Source organism: Podarcis gaigeae (genome assembly GCF_964106915.1).
Source record: "Podarcis gaigeae genome assembly, chromosome: 2".
NCBI lineage: Eukaryota > Metazoa > Chordata > Lepidosauria > Squamata > Lacertidae > Podarcis > Podarcis gaigeae.
The window spans coordinates 110996422-111013703 of NC_139679.1; the positions used below are offsets into that span (position 1 = coordinate 110996422).

The 17282-nt window shown below is 44.1% G+C and overlaps 2 protein-coding genes and 1 long non-coding RNA gene across 7 annotated transcripts in view; 1 reads left to right on the forward strand and 2 right to left on the reverse strand.

Annotated features, from left to right (window-relative positions):
* Nucleotides 1–3051, forward strand: part of LOC310838112 — a 71745-nt gene extending 68694 nt beyond the window's left edge. For both annotated transcript variants that reach the window (XR_014560682.1, XR_014560683.1), the window contains 2 exons: nt 249–349; nt 2388–3051. This is a non-coding gene — a long non-coding RNA (uncharacterized lncRNA). The remainder of the gene's footprint in view (nt 1–248; nt 350–2387) is intronic.
* The window catches only part of LOC310837896 (C-type lectin domain family 2 member D-like), a 201075-nt gene that overhangs the window by 69837 nt on the left and 113956 nt on the right, over nt 1–17282 (reverse strand). The window lies entirely within an intron of this gene.
* Nucleotides 8767–17272, reverse strand: LOC310837976 (killer cell lectin-like receptor subfamily F member 1). Of its 4 annotated transcripts, none has more exons than XM_083725258.1 (6): nt 15470–15497; nt 14620–14718; nt 12007–12156; nt 10918–11072; nt 10422–10534; nt 8767–9105 (listed from the first exon to the last, which is right to left on the reverse strand). In XM_083725258.1, exons 1-6 carry the CDS (start codon nt 15480–15482, stop codon nt 8982–8984), a joined length of 654 nt encoding a protein of 217 aa, XP_083581384.1. In that variant the 5' UTR covers nt 15483–15497; the 3' UTR covers nt 8767–8981. The 4 variants fall into 4 exon arrangements, with proteins under 4 accessions (XP_083581384.1, XP_083581383.1, XP_083581385.1 ...); XM_083725257.1 differs by lacking the exon at nt 15470–15497 and adding an exon at nt 17169–17272 and having other exon boundaries at nt 8815–9105; XM_083725259.1 differs by lacking the exons at nt 14620–14718; nt 15470–15497 and adding an exon at nt 17169–17272 and having other exon boundaries at nt 8818–9105.

Sequence of the window (17282 nt, forward strand, 5' to 3'; positions counted from 1 at the left end):
GTACCAGGACAAGGTTATCTGGGATCTGGGAAGCGAAAAGCTTTACTGTTCTCAGCTATGGGTTTGTTACAGCGTTTTTGTTACAGAGGACTGCTTAGCTCGTGCTTTTTGTCTTAGAGGAAAATGCAGTTTTTAAAATGCGTACGCCGAGGCCTGGCCGGGAGGGGGGAATTCACAGTTTTTTTTAGGGCTTTCTGGGGTAACCCTAACTGTATTTTCTCTCACCTCCCAAAAAAAAAACATTGCAGAATTTTCTATTGAAGAATAACCCAGCTGATTATTGGATTGGGCTACAGAGGGAGGAAGGACAGCCCTGGAAATGGGCAAATGGCTCAGATTTCAATCAATGGTAAGGTATCCATCTGATTCAGGTTTCCGATTATCTTGCGGCGGTTGCGTGATGAGAGATTTCCCCTAAATATTGCTCCATTAAATACACACCCAGAGAGGAAAGTTGTGTCTCTTTTTAAAAGAGTCAGAAATGAAACCTCTGTCTCATGATCCGCTGTGCTGGAGGGGGCTTGGATGAGGCAGAGATGCGCCTTCTCCCATCCCTCCCATCCAGATCTCTGGCCTATGCTGGTGAGGGAACCCTCCTGGCAAGCGGTGCTCCAATGTATTCCCCCTCCCCCCCCCCGAAGCTTGGCCAGTGGTAACCGTGCTAGCAATAGGCAGCAGAATCCCTCAAAACAGACTTGTTTCAAGAGCGGGGGCACAGGATCCATTGGATTCTGAAACAGTTCTGCTGCTGTCACATGATGGAGGCAGTGGAGGAGGAACCCTCTCTGGCACCTGGGGCGGGGGTAAGAGAGTCTGTGTACTGGTCCAGTAAACACTTCCGCTGCGCAACCAGCAACAGTTCTCTTTGCAGAGCATTAATTAAGTCCAGTGCAGAGATTCTTGTTGCAGTACAAGCTTCAGAGTCTCAGCAGCAAAGAAATAACGACACAGGGAAGCCTGTCTTTCCAAAGACAGGTTTATTGCAGAAAGATAACAGAAACTCCTCCGGAGCTTTCAGACATTTTTGCTTCACGCCCCACAGGCAGAGAAAACAAACACTCTTTATATACTGAGCAACTTAACGAGCTTGACTACTTAAAGTCACATGACATTGCTAACTTGCCAGCGTCTTAGGTTTCACACCCTAACAGGGGGCGCCGAGGGGCGGGGCAAATTGCCCAGTGATGCACGCACGACATCCATATGGAGTGCGCACATGCAGCATCATGTATGGAGTGTGCACGCACGGCAGCCCGTACAGTCGCCTGTATGGATGGCGCGTGAGATGCGTCCATACTGACTGTGCATGCCCTTGGCCGCTCTACAGCTGGGGGGAGGCAGGGGCCATCTTGTCAACCCCCCCCCCGAGTGGCACCCAGGGCGACCCGCCCCCTCCGCCCCCCTACTTCATACACCCCTGGATGGAGGCAGGCCAAATCTGTGCCTATTTGCTGCACCAGTTTGGGAGCTGCTCTGGCTGGTATGAAGGTAGAAGGTTAAAGGTAAAGGACCCCTGGACAGCTAAGTCCAGTCAAAGGTGACTATGGGGTTGCAATGCTCATCTTGCTTTCAGGCCAAGCGAGTCAGCATTTGTCCCCAGACAGATTTCCGGGTCATGTGGCCAGCATGACTAAACCACTTCTGGCACAATGGGACACCATGATGGAAACCAGAGCGCACAGAAATGCCATTTACCTTCCTGCCACAGTGGTACCTATTTATCTACTTGCACTGGCGTGCTTTTGAGCTGCTAGGTTGACAGGAGCTGGGACCGAGCAACGGGAACTCACCCCATTTGAAATGCCGACCTTCTGATTGGCAAGCCCAAGCCCAAGCCACAGGCCTGTCAATGTAGGGGTGTTATGCTGCTCTATTAGGCCTCACTGCAGGACATTTAGTGCAGCAATGTTGTGGAACTCCCTTTCCATGGATATCTGATAGACATTGACTGTTTTGGGGTTTTGGTACCCATTGCAGACATTTTTATCCTCCTGCCTAGGAGGGTAATCCTGACTTGGTCACTGTTGATTTTGAAGCAGCATAATGTTGTTTTAACAGGTTTCTAACCAGTCCTTAATAAATTGCATTTCGATACCTCGCTTGGATCCTATCTCTACCGTGTCCACATTTGTGGAATGCTCTCCCCAGAAAGGCTTGCTGGCACCATCATAACATATCTCTAGGCAGCAGATGAAAACATTTCTCTTCAACCAAGCCTTTGGGAGATTCCTTGGCCTTTTAAATATATTTGTGGGAGGGGGGTGGTATTTGTTTTCGTTTTATTAGGCATTTTGTATTCTCATGTTGCATTTTTATGTTGTATGTTACTTGGGTGAAGGGCAGTATACAGATTTTACTACTACTACTAATAATAATAAATGTTGCAGGTTTAATTTTGGAGCAGATGGCCACTGCGCTTTCTTAAATGCCCCAAACATCAGTTCTTCATTTTGTGAAAACAAAAGACACTGGATATGCAGAAGACCACATCTCCAAGCTTGAAGAGAGCTCAGAGTCTTCCCAGCACAAAAGCACAAAACCCCCAAACAAAAGCTTTACCAATTTCTTAACATGGTCCTAAAGAATAAGTGCCTTATTTTTGAAAGACTGGGTTGTATCATTAATTATATCCCTTTTTAAGCTCACAATTTGAAAAATTCCCAAAATGGAAAATGAGCGAGGTCCCAACTAAAGAAGAATGGCAAATTAACCTGACAGAATATGCACAACTCACAGACTTAACATATCGAAGAAGTAAACAAGAAGAACATAAATTTAGAGAAGACTGGAAAATGTTTATTGAATATATGGGGTGGAATTATATATACTTGAAAACCTTGGCAGCATTAAGATAAATTCAACAGTGTAAATAAGTTTTGATGGGTGCAATAATGGAATACAGAATGGTTTAGTTTTTGTAAAATATGCAGGGATTTATGATATGCAAAATGAACCATGGAAAGAGAAGAAGGGAAATCATTGATATTTTAGGGATGTTAAAATGAGTATTTCAAATTGTAAAACAGAAAATTATATATGATTCTTATTGCCCTTTCCGTGTACTTTATAAAAGTCATGGTATCATTGTCAGTATTTTCACTGGTACTGTCCCAAAGGGTCACATGACCAGATGTTTACATTTGTTAAGAATGTCTCTTTAAACAGAAGTCAGGCTGATAAACTTCTGCTTTTTGTTCTTTCTGTCTCTCACAAAGAGGATGTGTGAGAAAGCTGCTCACACAACAGTTACTTTTATTTCTTTGCTGTAAAAAAAAATGTTTGATGCTACAATTCCAACACAACTCTGCTTCTGCTGATCTCTGCTGATTCTGTGTGCACATAATCTTACTGGATATGTGCCAATGTTTGGGGCCACCAGGTGGCGCATTGGAAGATGGCCGACAATAACATCTCTCCGACCCACACGAGGTAATTAAGAGGCTGCTATAGAAGAAGAAGAAGAGTTTGGATTTGATATCCCGCTCTATCACTACCCAAAGGAGTCTCAAAGCGGCTAACATTCTCCTTTCCCTTCCTCCCCCACAACAAACGCTCTGTGAGGTGAGTGGGGCTGAGAGACTTCAAGGAAGTGTGACTGGCCCAAGGTCACCCAGCAGCTGCATGTGGAGGAGCGGAGACGCGAACCCGGTTCCCCAGATTACAAGACTACCGCTCTCAACCACTACACCACACTGGCTATGGGAAGTATGCAGTCTTCCCGACCCCCCAAGGAGATGGGGGGGGGGGACAGTCTTGCCAGCGGTGGCCATAATGCACCCCCGGAATCGAGAGAAGGGGGTGCTGGTCACTTGGCACAGCCCTCGGTGAAGTCAGCTCTTCCTGGACGCCGTCTCCAATCTGTGCGTGCTGGTTCGTTTCAGCTCGGAAACACAATTGGAAATATAATTGGAAATATATAATTGGAAAGGAGGTGAAGCACATACATCAAGCAAAGTCTGAGAGATAAGGCTGCTGATTAATGGATCTCTGGGATCAGAGCAGTGGGAGAGGACAAATAAATCAAGCGATGAAGCGCCATTAAGAGATTGGTATGTTTGGAGAAGGGGGGTGGAGGAAAAAACTTTTCTTTTCTTTATCCTATGTGAGCATTAATAATAACCCTCCACCCCAAAGAAAGAAGAAAGAAGAACCGCCGTATTTTATTTATCATAAGCAGGAATTCAAAAACTGTGTGGGATGAATTAATGATGAATGAAGAGAGGATTGGTAAATATCGGAGAATGGAAAATTCTATGACGCAGTTTAAAATGGCGTCTCGCAAGACAGACTTGTTTAAGAAAGACGGGGGAGGAGAACCAGGACTCATTGGAATGTGAATGATGATTGAACTTGAATTTAACCTGGCAGAGCCCTCTATGAGATATTTTACTTTTTTTTTTAAGGTAATATTTATTAAAGTTTTAAAGGTTACAAAAACAGAAAAGAGAAAACACCAAATTAAGCAAAAACAAGACAACACATCACAATAAGGAAAAAGAAAAAAAGAAAAAGAAAGAAAAAACAGAAAAATAGAAACAATTAAAAAACACATCAAACCTTCCCATAACTTATCTTTCATTTGCTTGTTTCCTTGACTTCCTCACACCTCCCTTTTTTGTATTCTAGTTCGGTTAGCTATTTCAGCAAATCCTTTCCATCTTTCCCAGTTTTGGTCCTATAATTTATCTTAATATAATGTAACTTTACATTCTCTCCTTTCACCAATTAACAATCTATTTTTATTTAATCCTTTATAACATTTCTGCTAAAACCACATAACTTCATTCCAACATCCTTCTAACATTCCTTAATTTTACAATGTTTCTGCACCCCCCACGCTACGCTACTGGGTGTTCTGTACATAGTGAAACCAATGTCCCCACTGTGGAAGGACGTGTGGATCCAGAATTGGCCTCCACAGTCACTTACGGACTCATTGTTAAAACCATGTTTATGGAAGACAATCTTACTCAGCTACGAGTGTTCGCCAAAGAAGAAGAAGAAGAAGACATAGTATGCTTAGTCTTAAGGTTTAGACTTAACTTATTGTAAGTTATTGTAAGTTTAAGTTAAGTCTGCTGCAACTGGATTTCTTATGGACAGTGCCAATCCTGAATGTATTAGATTTGTGACTGTTAGGCTCATTTGCCTTCAGTAGCAGTAAAGCTCTGTTGGATGAAATATAATTGTCTCTGGTCTGTTTTTTGGGACTCCTGCAATGTGTTTAAGTTTTTACTCTGCTAACTATACATTGGAGTTCTGCTCTGGATCAATATTGAGTAGAATTACATGACACTTGCAACCCACAAAGCACCAGGCAGGAGTTATTTAAAACTACGGGATTCACCTCACAAACCCTGTCTGCAGAACCCCTGTCAATGGCATCCCTTTGCAAGGGGTCTCCTTCCCCCATGCCCCTCAAATTACCTGGGGGTGGGTGGGATAACCCCAGAACAGCACAGGGAGAGGATGATGATAATAATAATAAGAAGAAGAAGAAGAAGAAGAAGAAGAAGAAGTAGTAGTAGTAGTCACTGATGCCCTGCCCAGGCAGCTTAAGGCCAATCGGCAGACCAAAGATGTATGCAAACATGACTTGAAGGCTGGCAACATAAACCCTTGCAGATGACCGCAGTGCCCAGAGACACAGTCAGGTCGTGCATCTACAGCAGTGACGAGAGGAGGAGCACAGAGAGAAGAAATACCATGGTGCATTTGCAGAAGTACAACTGGATGCCTTCACCTGCCCCAGATGCAACAAAACATGTCCTCCCACATCGGTCTCTACAGCCACAAGTAGGTGCTACAACCTTCCAACAGCTTGACCTCACCTCCAAAGGTACAGTCCTCCATTGTCTCCCAAGACAAATGGATGCCAACCAATTATATCTTGCCCATCTGACTGGGTTGTCCAAGCCCCTCTAATACGCTTGCAGACAAGAACATTCAAACCAGCACATTTATTCAACCCCAAGTCCCTTTGTTAGACATGCCTACGTCAAACACCATGCACTCTGGGTCTCTTCTCCTCTGTCCAAAGGCTGTGAAGTATTGTGTAGACTCAAACTGCCAACCTTTCAATCGGCAAGCCAACGAGGCTCAGTGGTTTAGACTACAGTGCCACCTGCTCCCTTCCAAATAAGAACAAGGAATGACCCAGATGGGACTCGAACCCAGAGTCTCCAGCTCCGGAGGTTGATGCCTTACCCATTAGGCCACTGGGTCACATCATATATGGGTGATCCCATCCCTGAATAAATTATCCTTAACTAAACTTAAAAAGGTCCCGAATCCATTTTTGAGAGCAACGTTGTTGTACTTATTCCACCAACGTTCTGAGATCTTAGGCAAAGCACCAGTAGTGGAGAAAGCCTCTCCGGCACCTGTTGTGGGGCGCCGAGGGGTGGGGCAAACCACCTATAGGGGCGGTGCAAACCACCCGGCAGCGCCCGCACGACTGTGCACATGTAGCACCCATACGGACAGCCGTCCTACAGCTGGGGGGGGAGACAGCGGGCCATTTTGTCACCCCCCCAGGGTGGCACACGAGGCGGCCCGCACCCCGCTTTGTATGCCATTGCAAAGCGCAGCAGTACAGAGGATGGGAGGCAAATTTGCTTTATTGGACAAATGACCTGCTTGTGGCTGGTTGGCCCCTAGATGGCGTTCATGTAACTAAGCTAGAGGAAAACGTGACATAAGGTAAAGGTAAAGGTACCCCTGCCCGTACGGGCCAGTCTTGACAGACTCTGGGGTTGTGCGCCCATCTCACTTAAGAGGCCAGGGGCCAGCGCTGTCCGGAGACACTTCCGGGTCACGTGGCCAGCGTGACATCGCTGCTCTGGCGAGCCAGAGCCGCACACGGAAACGCCGTTTACCTTCCCGCTGGTAAGCGGTCCCTATTTATCTACTTGCACCCGGAGGTGCTTTCGAACTGCTAGGTTGGCAGGCGCTGGGACCGAGCAGCGGGAGCGCACCCCGCCGCAGGGATTCGAACCGCCGACCTCTCGATCGGCAAGTCCTAGGCGCTGAGGCTTTAACCCACAGCGCCACCTGCGTCCCCTAATTGGCTGCAAATAATCGAGATGCAGACGTCTTGCAAAGCTCTAAAAAGAAGGGTCTATATGCAGGGATCTGACTTTCGAACGCTGCTGCAACAGTGATAGCCCCAAATTGAAGGATGTCGTAACAATTCTGCATCAAGCCCTTTTATCCCAAATCTCTGAACCACTGGTAAATTTCTGAGAGGTATTGTAAGGTGATCTAGGAGGAAACAGTGAGACAGAGAGAGAGAAAGAAAGGATGCTTAAGCTGGGATACCATTGGAGTATTACCCCAGTGAAGTTATGTCATGTGAATCCAACTCAGAGAGTATGCTCCGATGGGAAGGGCGTAACCAGATTGGCACAATGTTTTACACGTGATCTTGTTCTGTGGTGCAGACACAGGAGGTTGCAACCGTTCTTAACCAGACGGCTTGTTATGCAGAGACTTAATCTTGTATCTGACAACCGCTGCCTGGCTAGAAAGAGCTCCTCATTGTGTGCATCGCCATCCATGCAGTTCCCATTGCAGGGACAGGGGTGCAAAGTTTGGTCTCTTACCTTAGCTGACAAGCAAAAACTTAAGGTAAAGAGGGGTGAAAGCAGGTGGAACAGGTTTGCAGGTACCCTGTGGAACCTTCTTCTCTTATGTGGCCAGTTGGAGAGGTATAAAACAACAGCCACTTCCCCAGAAAAAATGTTTTGGTTACATTTCTGAGATGTCTCCCTGGCTAATCAGCCCCTGGTGGGCATTGCTAAGAGGATGAATTTAAGGTGCTTGTGCATTTTCTTTTCCAACATGTCAAACTCTAATGTTAAAGTTCTTTTGTTTATTTATTGAATGATGTTATGCAGATAGATAGATAGATAGATAGATACACAGTATATAATATATATGACTGTTAGCCCTGGGCTTGGCTTTCTGGGCCATGTGGCCAACATGACTAAACTGCTTCTGGCACAATGGAAGACCGTGATGGAAACCAGAGTGCACGGAAAAGCTGTTAACCTTCCTGCCACAGCGGTACCTACTTATCTACTTCTATGCAAATTAGGTTATTTGCACAGGATAATGATCATAGAAAAATGTTCTTATGCCCTAGACAGTGAGCTAATTTAGCATGTTTACAGTCGTACCTTGGAAGTCAAACAAAATCCGTTCCAGAAGTCCGTTCGACTTCCAAAACATTTGGAAACCAAGGCTCAGCTTCCGGAGCTTCCTGCAGCCAATTGGAAGCCACAGAACCCATGTTGGACATTCGGGTTCCAAAAGAACATTTGCAAACCACAACACTCACTTCTGGGTTTGTTGCGTTTGGGAGCCAAAAGTTTGAATTGCAAGGCGTTCAACTTTCAAGGTATGACTGTATTTTACTTACATTTTACTAATATGTAAAAACTTTGAAACCAGTGAAGATATGACACAGAAAATTCTCCAGACCACATGATGGCATACAGTAGGACGCCTCTATCCCACTCTGCCCTGCCCTGCCCATTTCCAGCGCAGCTTCAGTGCAGAAGGCAGTCCTCAAGTGTGTACTTGCCACATCCAGTGCTGCACTAGAAAAACAAATGTTAGCAGAGTGTGACAGAGATATGGGGCTTGGGTTGAAGGGGGTCACGGGGTTCAGGAGGTTGTTTCAGGAATTAAAAAATAAAAATACTTTGACATTTAATTTACAAAGTTATGTGTGTGTGTGTGTGTGTGTGTGTCTGCATATGTGTGTGTCTGCTTATCTAAGGAGTCCCCTGAGCATTTAGAAGCTACCACCTAATTTTTAGATTGCCCTGTTTCCAAACTGATAGGAACTTATGGCTCATGTGGACTAATAGAGGGAATGATGATTACTTGGGACAGCAGCTCTCCCTCATGAAGCCTTTGCGGTTCAGGGAAATAAAAATGGTCTATCATATTAGCATATGGCTGGCTTTCACAGGTTAGAACAAAATGGCTTCTTTTTCACAAATCCACCTAAATTCAGCGGTGCACATTTCAGAGCGAACTTGACCAGATTTCACAACTCCACAACCGGCTCTGTTTCCTGGAAGAGGCAGTGGGAACCTGTGGAAACAGAGAAAACCTCTAGTCAGTAATTTCACAATGCATGAAGCACCGTGCAGGATTAGACCAAAGGTATATCTTGTCCAGGAACAGGGACCAGCCATTTGTATGGAACTTGAGAAGAGCTGCCAACAGACTCCAGCAGGTGTCAATCAACTGATGCCATTATGTCAGATGGTTGACAGGTACATTGTCCTGTCCATCTATGGAAGTTGGACCACAAGGTGATAAGAGAAGAATCTGGCCCGCTGGACCAAGAAAGGTTCCCCTGATCTAGTCCATCCAGCCTAGTGTCTCTGAGAAGCTCCTGAGGATTTTCCTTCTCCTGCTCCCCAAATCTGATATTCTGAGGGATACTGCATCTAAAACACAGCAGTCTGAAATAGTGGTCACAACTAATCACTGTCTGCAGTCTATCCTCCAATCATTTATTTAATCCTATTTCTCCAAGACATATAATCTCCAAATTGGGAAATTCAGATTAGTTATAGCCATGGATAACAGTAATCAACTGTGAAAGCTAACCTGAATTTCCCAGTTTGCAGATTTTAACCCCACAAACATCTAATCTCCTAACTGAGGGACTAAGATGACAGAAGAGTGGCCATAGTAATTTTAGAGGAAAATCACAATGTGCCCTTGGAAGAAGTCTCACTTGCTCAAGCCTGATTGTCTGAATGTACCTCATGAGGCCTGGCCCACAATTTGAGGACCTTGTACTGTGCTTGTTGTGTGACAACGTGCTGAGCTGCGATAGGTTCATGTTCCCAATATCTCACAGTCCATGTCCACATTCCTCCCCCTACCATGGTAGGGTGGTGTTAAAGAAATTTGTTAAGTGTGAGCTACTTTTCTTTAGGAAAAAGTTAATCTTGCTACGATCTGAGAAAAGGTGGAAGAACTGCAAGGGAAATACTGTGGGTGTCCCATAAAAGGAGAGCAAATAGAGCATTGCAATTCCACATTAAACACCAAGTTTGAAACTATTGAAATTTGGTGTGTGGAGTGCGGCTTGTGAATTTGGTTAGAGTAGGCATTACAGTACTTGTTGCACGCTCTCTCTCTCTCTCTCTCTCTCTCTCTCACACACACACACACACACACAGAGAGAGAGAGAGAGAGATCTGTAGAGGAGAAAATAATAAAGATACTTATTATAGGAGGTACATAAAACTTGGAAAAGAAAAATACTAGTTCTAAGCTAACAGTGTAGAGAAGACAAAGGCACTAATATGGAAATGAGGCATCTGCAATTCAGAGAAAGCTATTACTGTACAGGAAAGGTTGTGTTTGTACAAATGTAGGAAAACACTTACAGGGCTTGATTTAAGGCTGAGCCTTCCACCCAGGTCCAGGTGTTGCGCAGATGTGTAACATTAAGTCCAATCCAGACAGGATATTTCTCTTGAGTGAAGTCCTGTATGAATTCCTGTCAATAACACAAGGGAATTTGTAATTCTGCTAGTGTTCTTGTTTCTTTGTCGAAAACTGTTGAGCAGGGATGGTTTAGTTTCAGTTTCTCTGTGTCTAATTTTTCTAACCTTCAGCTCAGTTCTCTACATTTCCACATCAGTGTTTGAATTTCTTCTAATATACCTATTTTAGAAGCAGCTTTGCCTAATGCATACATTTTTTTTTTTTTTTTGCAAAGGAAGCTTCCCTAATACAGTGCATTTTTTATTTTTATTAATGCATGCATTTTTATGCATGGTTCATAATGCATGCTTCATAACTCCAGTATGTGCATTTTTGTACACAGCACTTGACTGAAGACCTGCATTGCAAAATCCAGAGTCATGTTGTTTTTCCTACCATTTCTGCCCAATCCCGGACCACGAGCATTTGAGATCTCTTCCTGGAACAGTCGTTGTAGCCCCCAAGCCATTGCCATTTCTCTTTAGAAAACCAGTAGCATTTCCCCTCCCGTGCAACCCAGTTGTTTGGACAGAGCTTACACCTGGCACTTTCTATAAGCAGGAAAAAAGACAAAGAAAAGGCATTTGGTTATTTTAGTCTAGTCATCATTTCAGTTCTTTACATACAGTGGTACCATGGTTCTCAAATCCATTCCGGACGTCTGCTCCAAAACCAAAGCGTTCCAAAACCAAGGTGTGCTTTCCCATAGAAAGTAATGCAAAATGGATTAATCTGTTCCAGACTTTTAAAAACAACCCCTAAAACAGCAATTTAACGTGAATTTTACTATCTAACGAGACTATTGATCCATAAAATGAAAGCAATTAATTGAAAATGTAAAAAATGAAAAAATGAAAGCAAAAATGTACTGCAGTCAATCAATCAATCAATCAATCAATCAATCAACCAGTCAATCAATCAGTAGCTGAACTGGGTTCCACACAGTCACAAAAACAAAACAAAAAAGAGCCGCAAAAACAAAAAGACAGATCTCAGCGTGGCACTCAAATTGGAAGCATAACACTCAAAACGGAGCATGTTCGGCCTCCGGAAAAAGTTCGCAAACCGGAACAGTTACTTCTGGGTTTGCAGTGTTTGGGTTCCAAGTTGTTTGAATACCAAGGCCTTTGAGAACCGAGGTACCACTATATTATGATTGTTCACACAACTGAAGACTGAACTAATACTCCATGCTCTAGTAGCTGCAAGGTGCTCTATGTGAAGCGCCCCTGAAAACTCTTTGGGAAACTACAGAATGCAGCAGCCAGATGGGGATGTCTGTGAGAAGGAACGTGAAGCAGCCACATGGCTTGACTATTAGTGTCCAAGCCCAATTCAGGGTGCACAGGTTAGTTTCAGAAGTCCTAAAGGACGTGGGACTCAAATATCTCACTATTTTCAGATCCGTCCCTACATAAGAACCTCATTTTCGCCAATAACAAGCAAATGTTTCAGGCATCGTAGGAGGAAGAGATGGGAGCTTACCTGTAAACGGCTCACACAGGTGAATGGCCATCAGTTCAGAACAGGGGCTTCTATCTGCTCTTGTTGGGCTTTTCAAGGTTCCTGCTTCATCCTCAGTAGCATTGGCAGCTGTTCCACAAGTTTCACCTTTCCATAAGACTCCCTCCAAAGCTTGAGCCGCAGAGGGGCAGATGATTTCAGAAAGCCATTTTACAATAAACAGCAGTGTGAGGCAGCACAAGGCAAGTGTTATCCCACAATTTCAAATGCATTTCCCCCCCATCTCTTTCCTTGTTGCCAGAAATCTTGTGAACCACCCGGATATCTTCAGATGAAGGGCAGTATATAAATTTAATACAATTAAATTAAATCCAGGCTTTTAGAGAAGTGGGTTTCTTGCATAAAAGTGCTCAATACATGACAACTGCGCAACCAGAATCTTGCCAGTAGGGGACTGAATCTCGCCCAAAAATAGTGACAGTCAGGAAGTGCCCTTAGACAACAATCACTGGATTTCTAACATCTGAGGCCTAAAATGAATTGGGTGGTGGGACACTGAAGTGGAGAAACTGCAGGAAAACTCACCTCCTGCTGCTTCCCCCCCCAAAAAAATACTGTTCTTCAGGCCATTTCCCCCTTTCTGGATGCAAACCTCTGCTGCAAGTTAAATATGATGGGAGCAGCAAGGGTTAAGCCATCCCTTTTTACCTGCTATACCTCTCTATTCCCTCCCACCATCAAAGGCAGGGAGCCAAACTGAACCATTATTTGAAAATCTTTATTTAACCCTCCCAGCCTTGCAAGCCTCCAGATGATGGGGTTGCAGACGCATGTCGCACTGCACTCCCTCGTCCCCAAATACCGACTTATTTATTTAATATACTCCACCTTTCTTCCAAACTGGGATTCACGGCGGCTTTAGAAACCTCATCATAAAATGCAAAGTAATAAACCAATAGTTAAAAATACATTAAGACACGCTCAGAACCAGCACTAAAGTGCAGTTTGCTCTGACAGCAGCTAGGTGGTCAACATCATCTGCACTTCAGTTTTCAGTGGTCTGTCTGATTAATAAGGTCTTAACCTGCCAGAGGAATGGAAACAAAGAGGAAGTCCTTCTAGCCCAAGCATGTACATTTTTTCCGGTGGTAAAATCGTAAAAATAACTCAACCTCAATCCTAAAAAAAAAAACTTTGGTCAACAACTTTGGTCAGCCCTTTGGTTCATTTCATCAAATTTGGCCCTCTTTGAAAAAAAATTAGACACACCCCTGGTCTAGCCTCTCGCTTATGGGGGGAGCTTTTAATCACGTACCTCCCAATTCCTACAATAACCAGTAATGTGAGGTCTAGATAGAGCACCAGAGAGATGATTTGAAGGATGAAAGAATAGACACTCACAAATGTTTCATCCCCCCTTGAAAGAAAGGGAACTACCCCCCCAACCCCCCCCAGAGGTGAACTAGATGACCCTCACGGTCGTAACTCTATGTTATCTTCAACTTTTTTGGGGGGGGGGGGAGGGATAAAATAGAAAAAAGCTGACTTAACTAGGAAGCTGTAATGCCTGCAACGCTCAACAGTGCAGTTTTGTTATATCGTCTTAGAAGGGGTTTGACTACGTTGGTTGCCATTAACAGTGAATGTACTTCACAAATCACCACTGCACCACTGCTCAGGGCAAATGCATACTCTTAAGGCTGCGATGAAACATTATGATAGTCATGTGTCTTTTGCCCAAAGCAGCAAACTTGAGTTTCCTCTGTCTCTGTCTCTGTCTTGTAACATCTTCTGCTATGTGTAATACGATGTCACCTAATGTTACAGTGCCCCACCTCCCTGCTTCCTTGGTTGACCCTTGCCTGGACTGAAAAACACTTTGCATGCAAGAAGCCTACCGTAATATTTTGCATTATTAGACGTCACCAGGGAGAGGGAGAGAATTAGGCACTGCGTTTCAGCTTTGGGCAGAGGCACCTCACACCCTGAGCTCTAGACCAGGGGGGTTGGCAGACTTTTTCAGCAGGGGGCCGGTCCACTGTCCCTCAGACCTTGTGGGGGCCAGACTATTTTTTTTGGGGGGGGTGAACGAATTCCTATGCCCCACAAATAACCCAGAGATGCATTTTAAATAAAAGCACACATTCTACTCATGTAAAAAAACACTGATTCCCGGACCGTCTGCAGGCCAGAATGAGAAGGCGATTGGGCCGCATCCGGCCCCCGGGCCTTAGTTTGCCTACCCATGCTCTAGTCTGATGGTCAGCACAGCCAGCCATTATTTGGGTGGGCACACACCCCTTCCAGCTGTCTGAAGGGCTACCACCCTGAGGCCAACGCCTCACCTCACCTCATGGGCAAGCCGGGCCTGAGAGTCAGACGACCTCTTTCTAAACTGAGAAGATACCAAGTGATCTAGTTTAAGATGATCCACCTTTCCGGAACATTTACTGGGGGAAGGCACACAGATCCCCTTCGTTGTCTCCCCCTCCCCTCACTCTGAATATTATTTCCCTTTCCCCACAGAGTTTTGATCAAGGAACTGTGCACTACACATGCCATGTGGTTTTAAAATAAAGGGTTTGGGGGTTTGTTTGTTTGTTGGAAAACGAAGACAGACATCTAAGAACTTACCAAACACGATCAGCGCAATCACGGCCGATCCCAGAATGACACAGGTTGCCCCTAATATCCCCAGTGAGATTTTGTACCGAGCGATTAGTCTAGAATTGCCTGCAAGAATTCAATGAGGAAATTTAACTACAGTTCTGACCCTTGGCAGCTAATTCCCCGTCCCCCCCCCCCGTCCCCCCGGCATACATATTCAACACAGCACTAAGATTGCCCTGTCTCATATTTTTGGCGTGAGTATCCTGGAAATAACCGTATGTCCTGAATCAGAAACAATCATTATATTCAGGACAGAGAAGCTGTTGTTGTAAACATGCCTTATTGGCTCTCTGCAGAGGCTCCCACGCACTAAGGTTTTGCAATGTCCAACTGGCACTGACGGAGGAGACCTAAGAACATACCAAAAAACCCTTTTATGCAGTTTGCAAGCAGCATATGAGCACAATACCACTCTCTCCACTTGTAATCTCCAGTAACTGGTATCCAGAGGTAGACCATAGCAGCCACTATTATTATTATTATTATTATTAATAATAATAATAATAATAATAAACAAATTTATAGAATGCATCATAGTATAAAGTCATCAAAGCAGTCCCCGTGATTAAAAATAAAGCCAAACACAAAACACAGGTTCTAAAAAACAATAAAACTTGCAATGCAACACAATTTCTTCAGATACAAAAGGAATCTTCCATAAAGGACTGGGTTAAAACCTTCCAAAACAAAGTCTTCAGTAGGTGACTGAACATTATCACACATAGCATATCTATCTGATTTTAACTGGTATCTGATTCCAGAGAGCAGGAGCTGCAGCACTAAAGGCCAGGTTTCTAGTCCATGCTAAGCACACCTCTGGAGTGCATGATACTTTCAGCAGTGCCCCATATGAGGAGCACAGTTGCAGGGCAGGGCAGGGCAGGGCAGGGCAGGGCAGTGATACAACAGGCCAGAAGTTCCCTCAGATATCTTGGTCCCTTCTAGGGCATTGCAATTGGTGTCACATCTAACTTCCTCTGGTGAGTGCTGGAAGGAACATTATTTTAGTTTGCAGTTGGACTGCAAGGAATGTTGCATTTGTGCAGCTGATAGACAAGTAGCAATGCAAGAGGCTTCAGCCGGCTTTGTGGGCCCAGGGCTGTTTTAAGAAATCACACTGCCAGCATGCATTCATTTCTGCTGGCCCGGTTCAACCTGAACTTTTAGAAATAGTATTTTATCACAAAACAGTACCACAAGTATCTAGCACTCTGGCCTCAAGATTAATAAATTATGATGATGATGATGATGATGATAACAACAACTTGACCCTGTCAAAAATTGCACTGAAAGTGTGCAGAGCAGACAGTGCATTATATTCAGAAGTATATCAACTGCTCTAGACTAGCCTTCCTTTTGGCCAGATTCTCCTGCCTCAAAGACACGGCCAGCTCTAGACCTTATTATTTCTTAAAGCCACAACATTCTCCACCGTGTCTCAATTCTCCAAAGGAACACAGACCCCAGGTGAATGCCTGGAACCCCATGGCCTCTTGCCACCACTCAGCAGTGAGCGCACGACTGTTGTAACATTGTTATATTTCTTAGGTACTCTTATTGCAAGGTACCTCGAAGTGGCTCACGTTTAAATAAATTACAAACACCAATGAAAACCTAAAAACACAACCATACAGATTTTAACAGTGAAAAGCACGATTAAAAAGACGCTACTGCTCGTTGCCAGTGGCAGCCTTATCCTCCATGATTTTGTTTAATACCCTTTCAAAGCCATCCAAGTTTTGCAGGAGTGGATTCTATAATTTCAATATGCACGGTCCCCTTGTCTGTCCTGAATCTCCCAACATCCAGCTTTATTGGATGAACCCTAGCTCTTAGATTAGGAGAGAAGGAGAACTTTGTAAATTTTCTTTATGTTATGTGCCTGTATTCATGACCTTGCCTTCTTTTTCTACCGGCCCTCCAGATCATTTTGTTTCCCCCTTTTGGTTCCCTTTCCAGATGTCCAATATCAAATAACAAGCAATGTCAGCCTCTCCCTAGCTGCCACTGATGTTGTGAATTTTAACACAAATATAAATAATAAAAAATATTAGCACAACACTGGCATGCAAAGTATGAAATAAAATGAACCTTATGCCCAATTGCTCCCTGCTCTCTGCATTTACTGCTCAGCACCTTACAAAGTATCAAACTCACTTACGCAGAGTGGTATTCAACTAGATGTTACTCTGAGTAGACCCACTGAAATTAATGCACATGACCAAGGCTATCATCCTAAGCCCGCTTTCACCTGGAAAGTAAACTCCATTGAATTTAGCAGAACTTACTCCTCAGTAGACACGGTTAGGTTTGCGGTGCATAAATTGCAACGAATCTACATTGAGTAATAACTTAGTTGAATACAACCAACAAAATATGAACTAGCAGTGATACCCCAAAAAGTTGCTCAAACCTAATTCAGAGAGGGTTGTGTGCCCCAGAGAAGGGCACTGTTTAATAATAATATAAAAGTGCAAACGAAGATTTTTTTTTCTATTAAAAAACCCCCATACCTTGCATCCTCTTAGCTTCTGCCCAGCGTGCAGAGTTTTTATTACTTGGCTGGGGACTTAACACCATGTAGCCGTTTTCATCTTCCATGGCCCCAAATGGTTAAATCTCAAGAG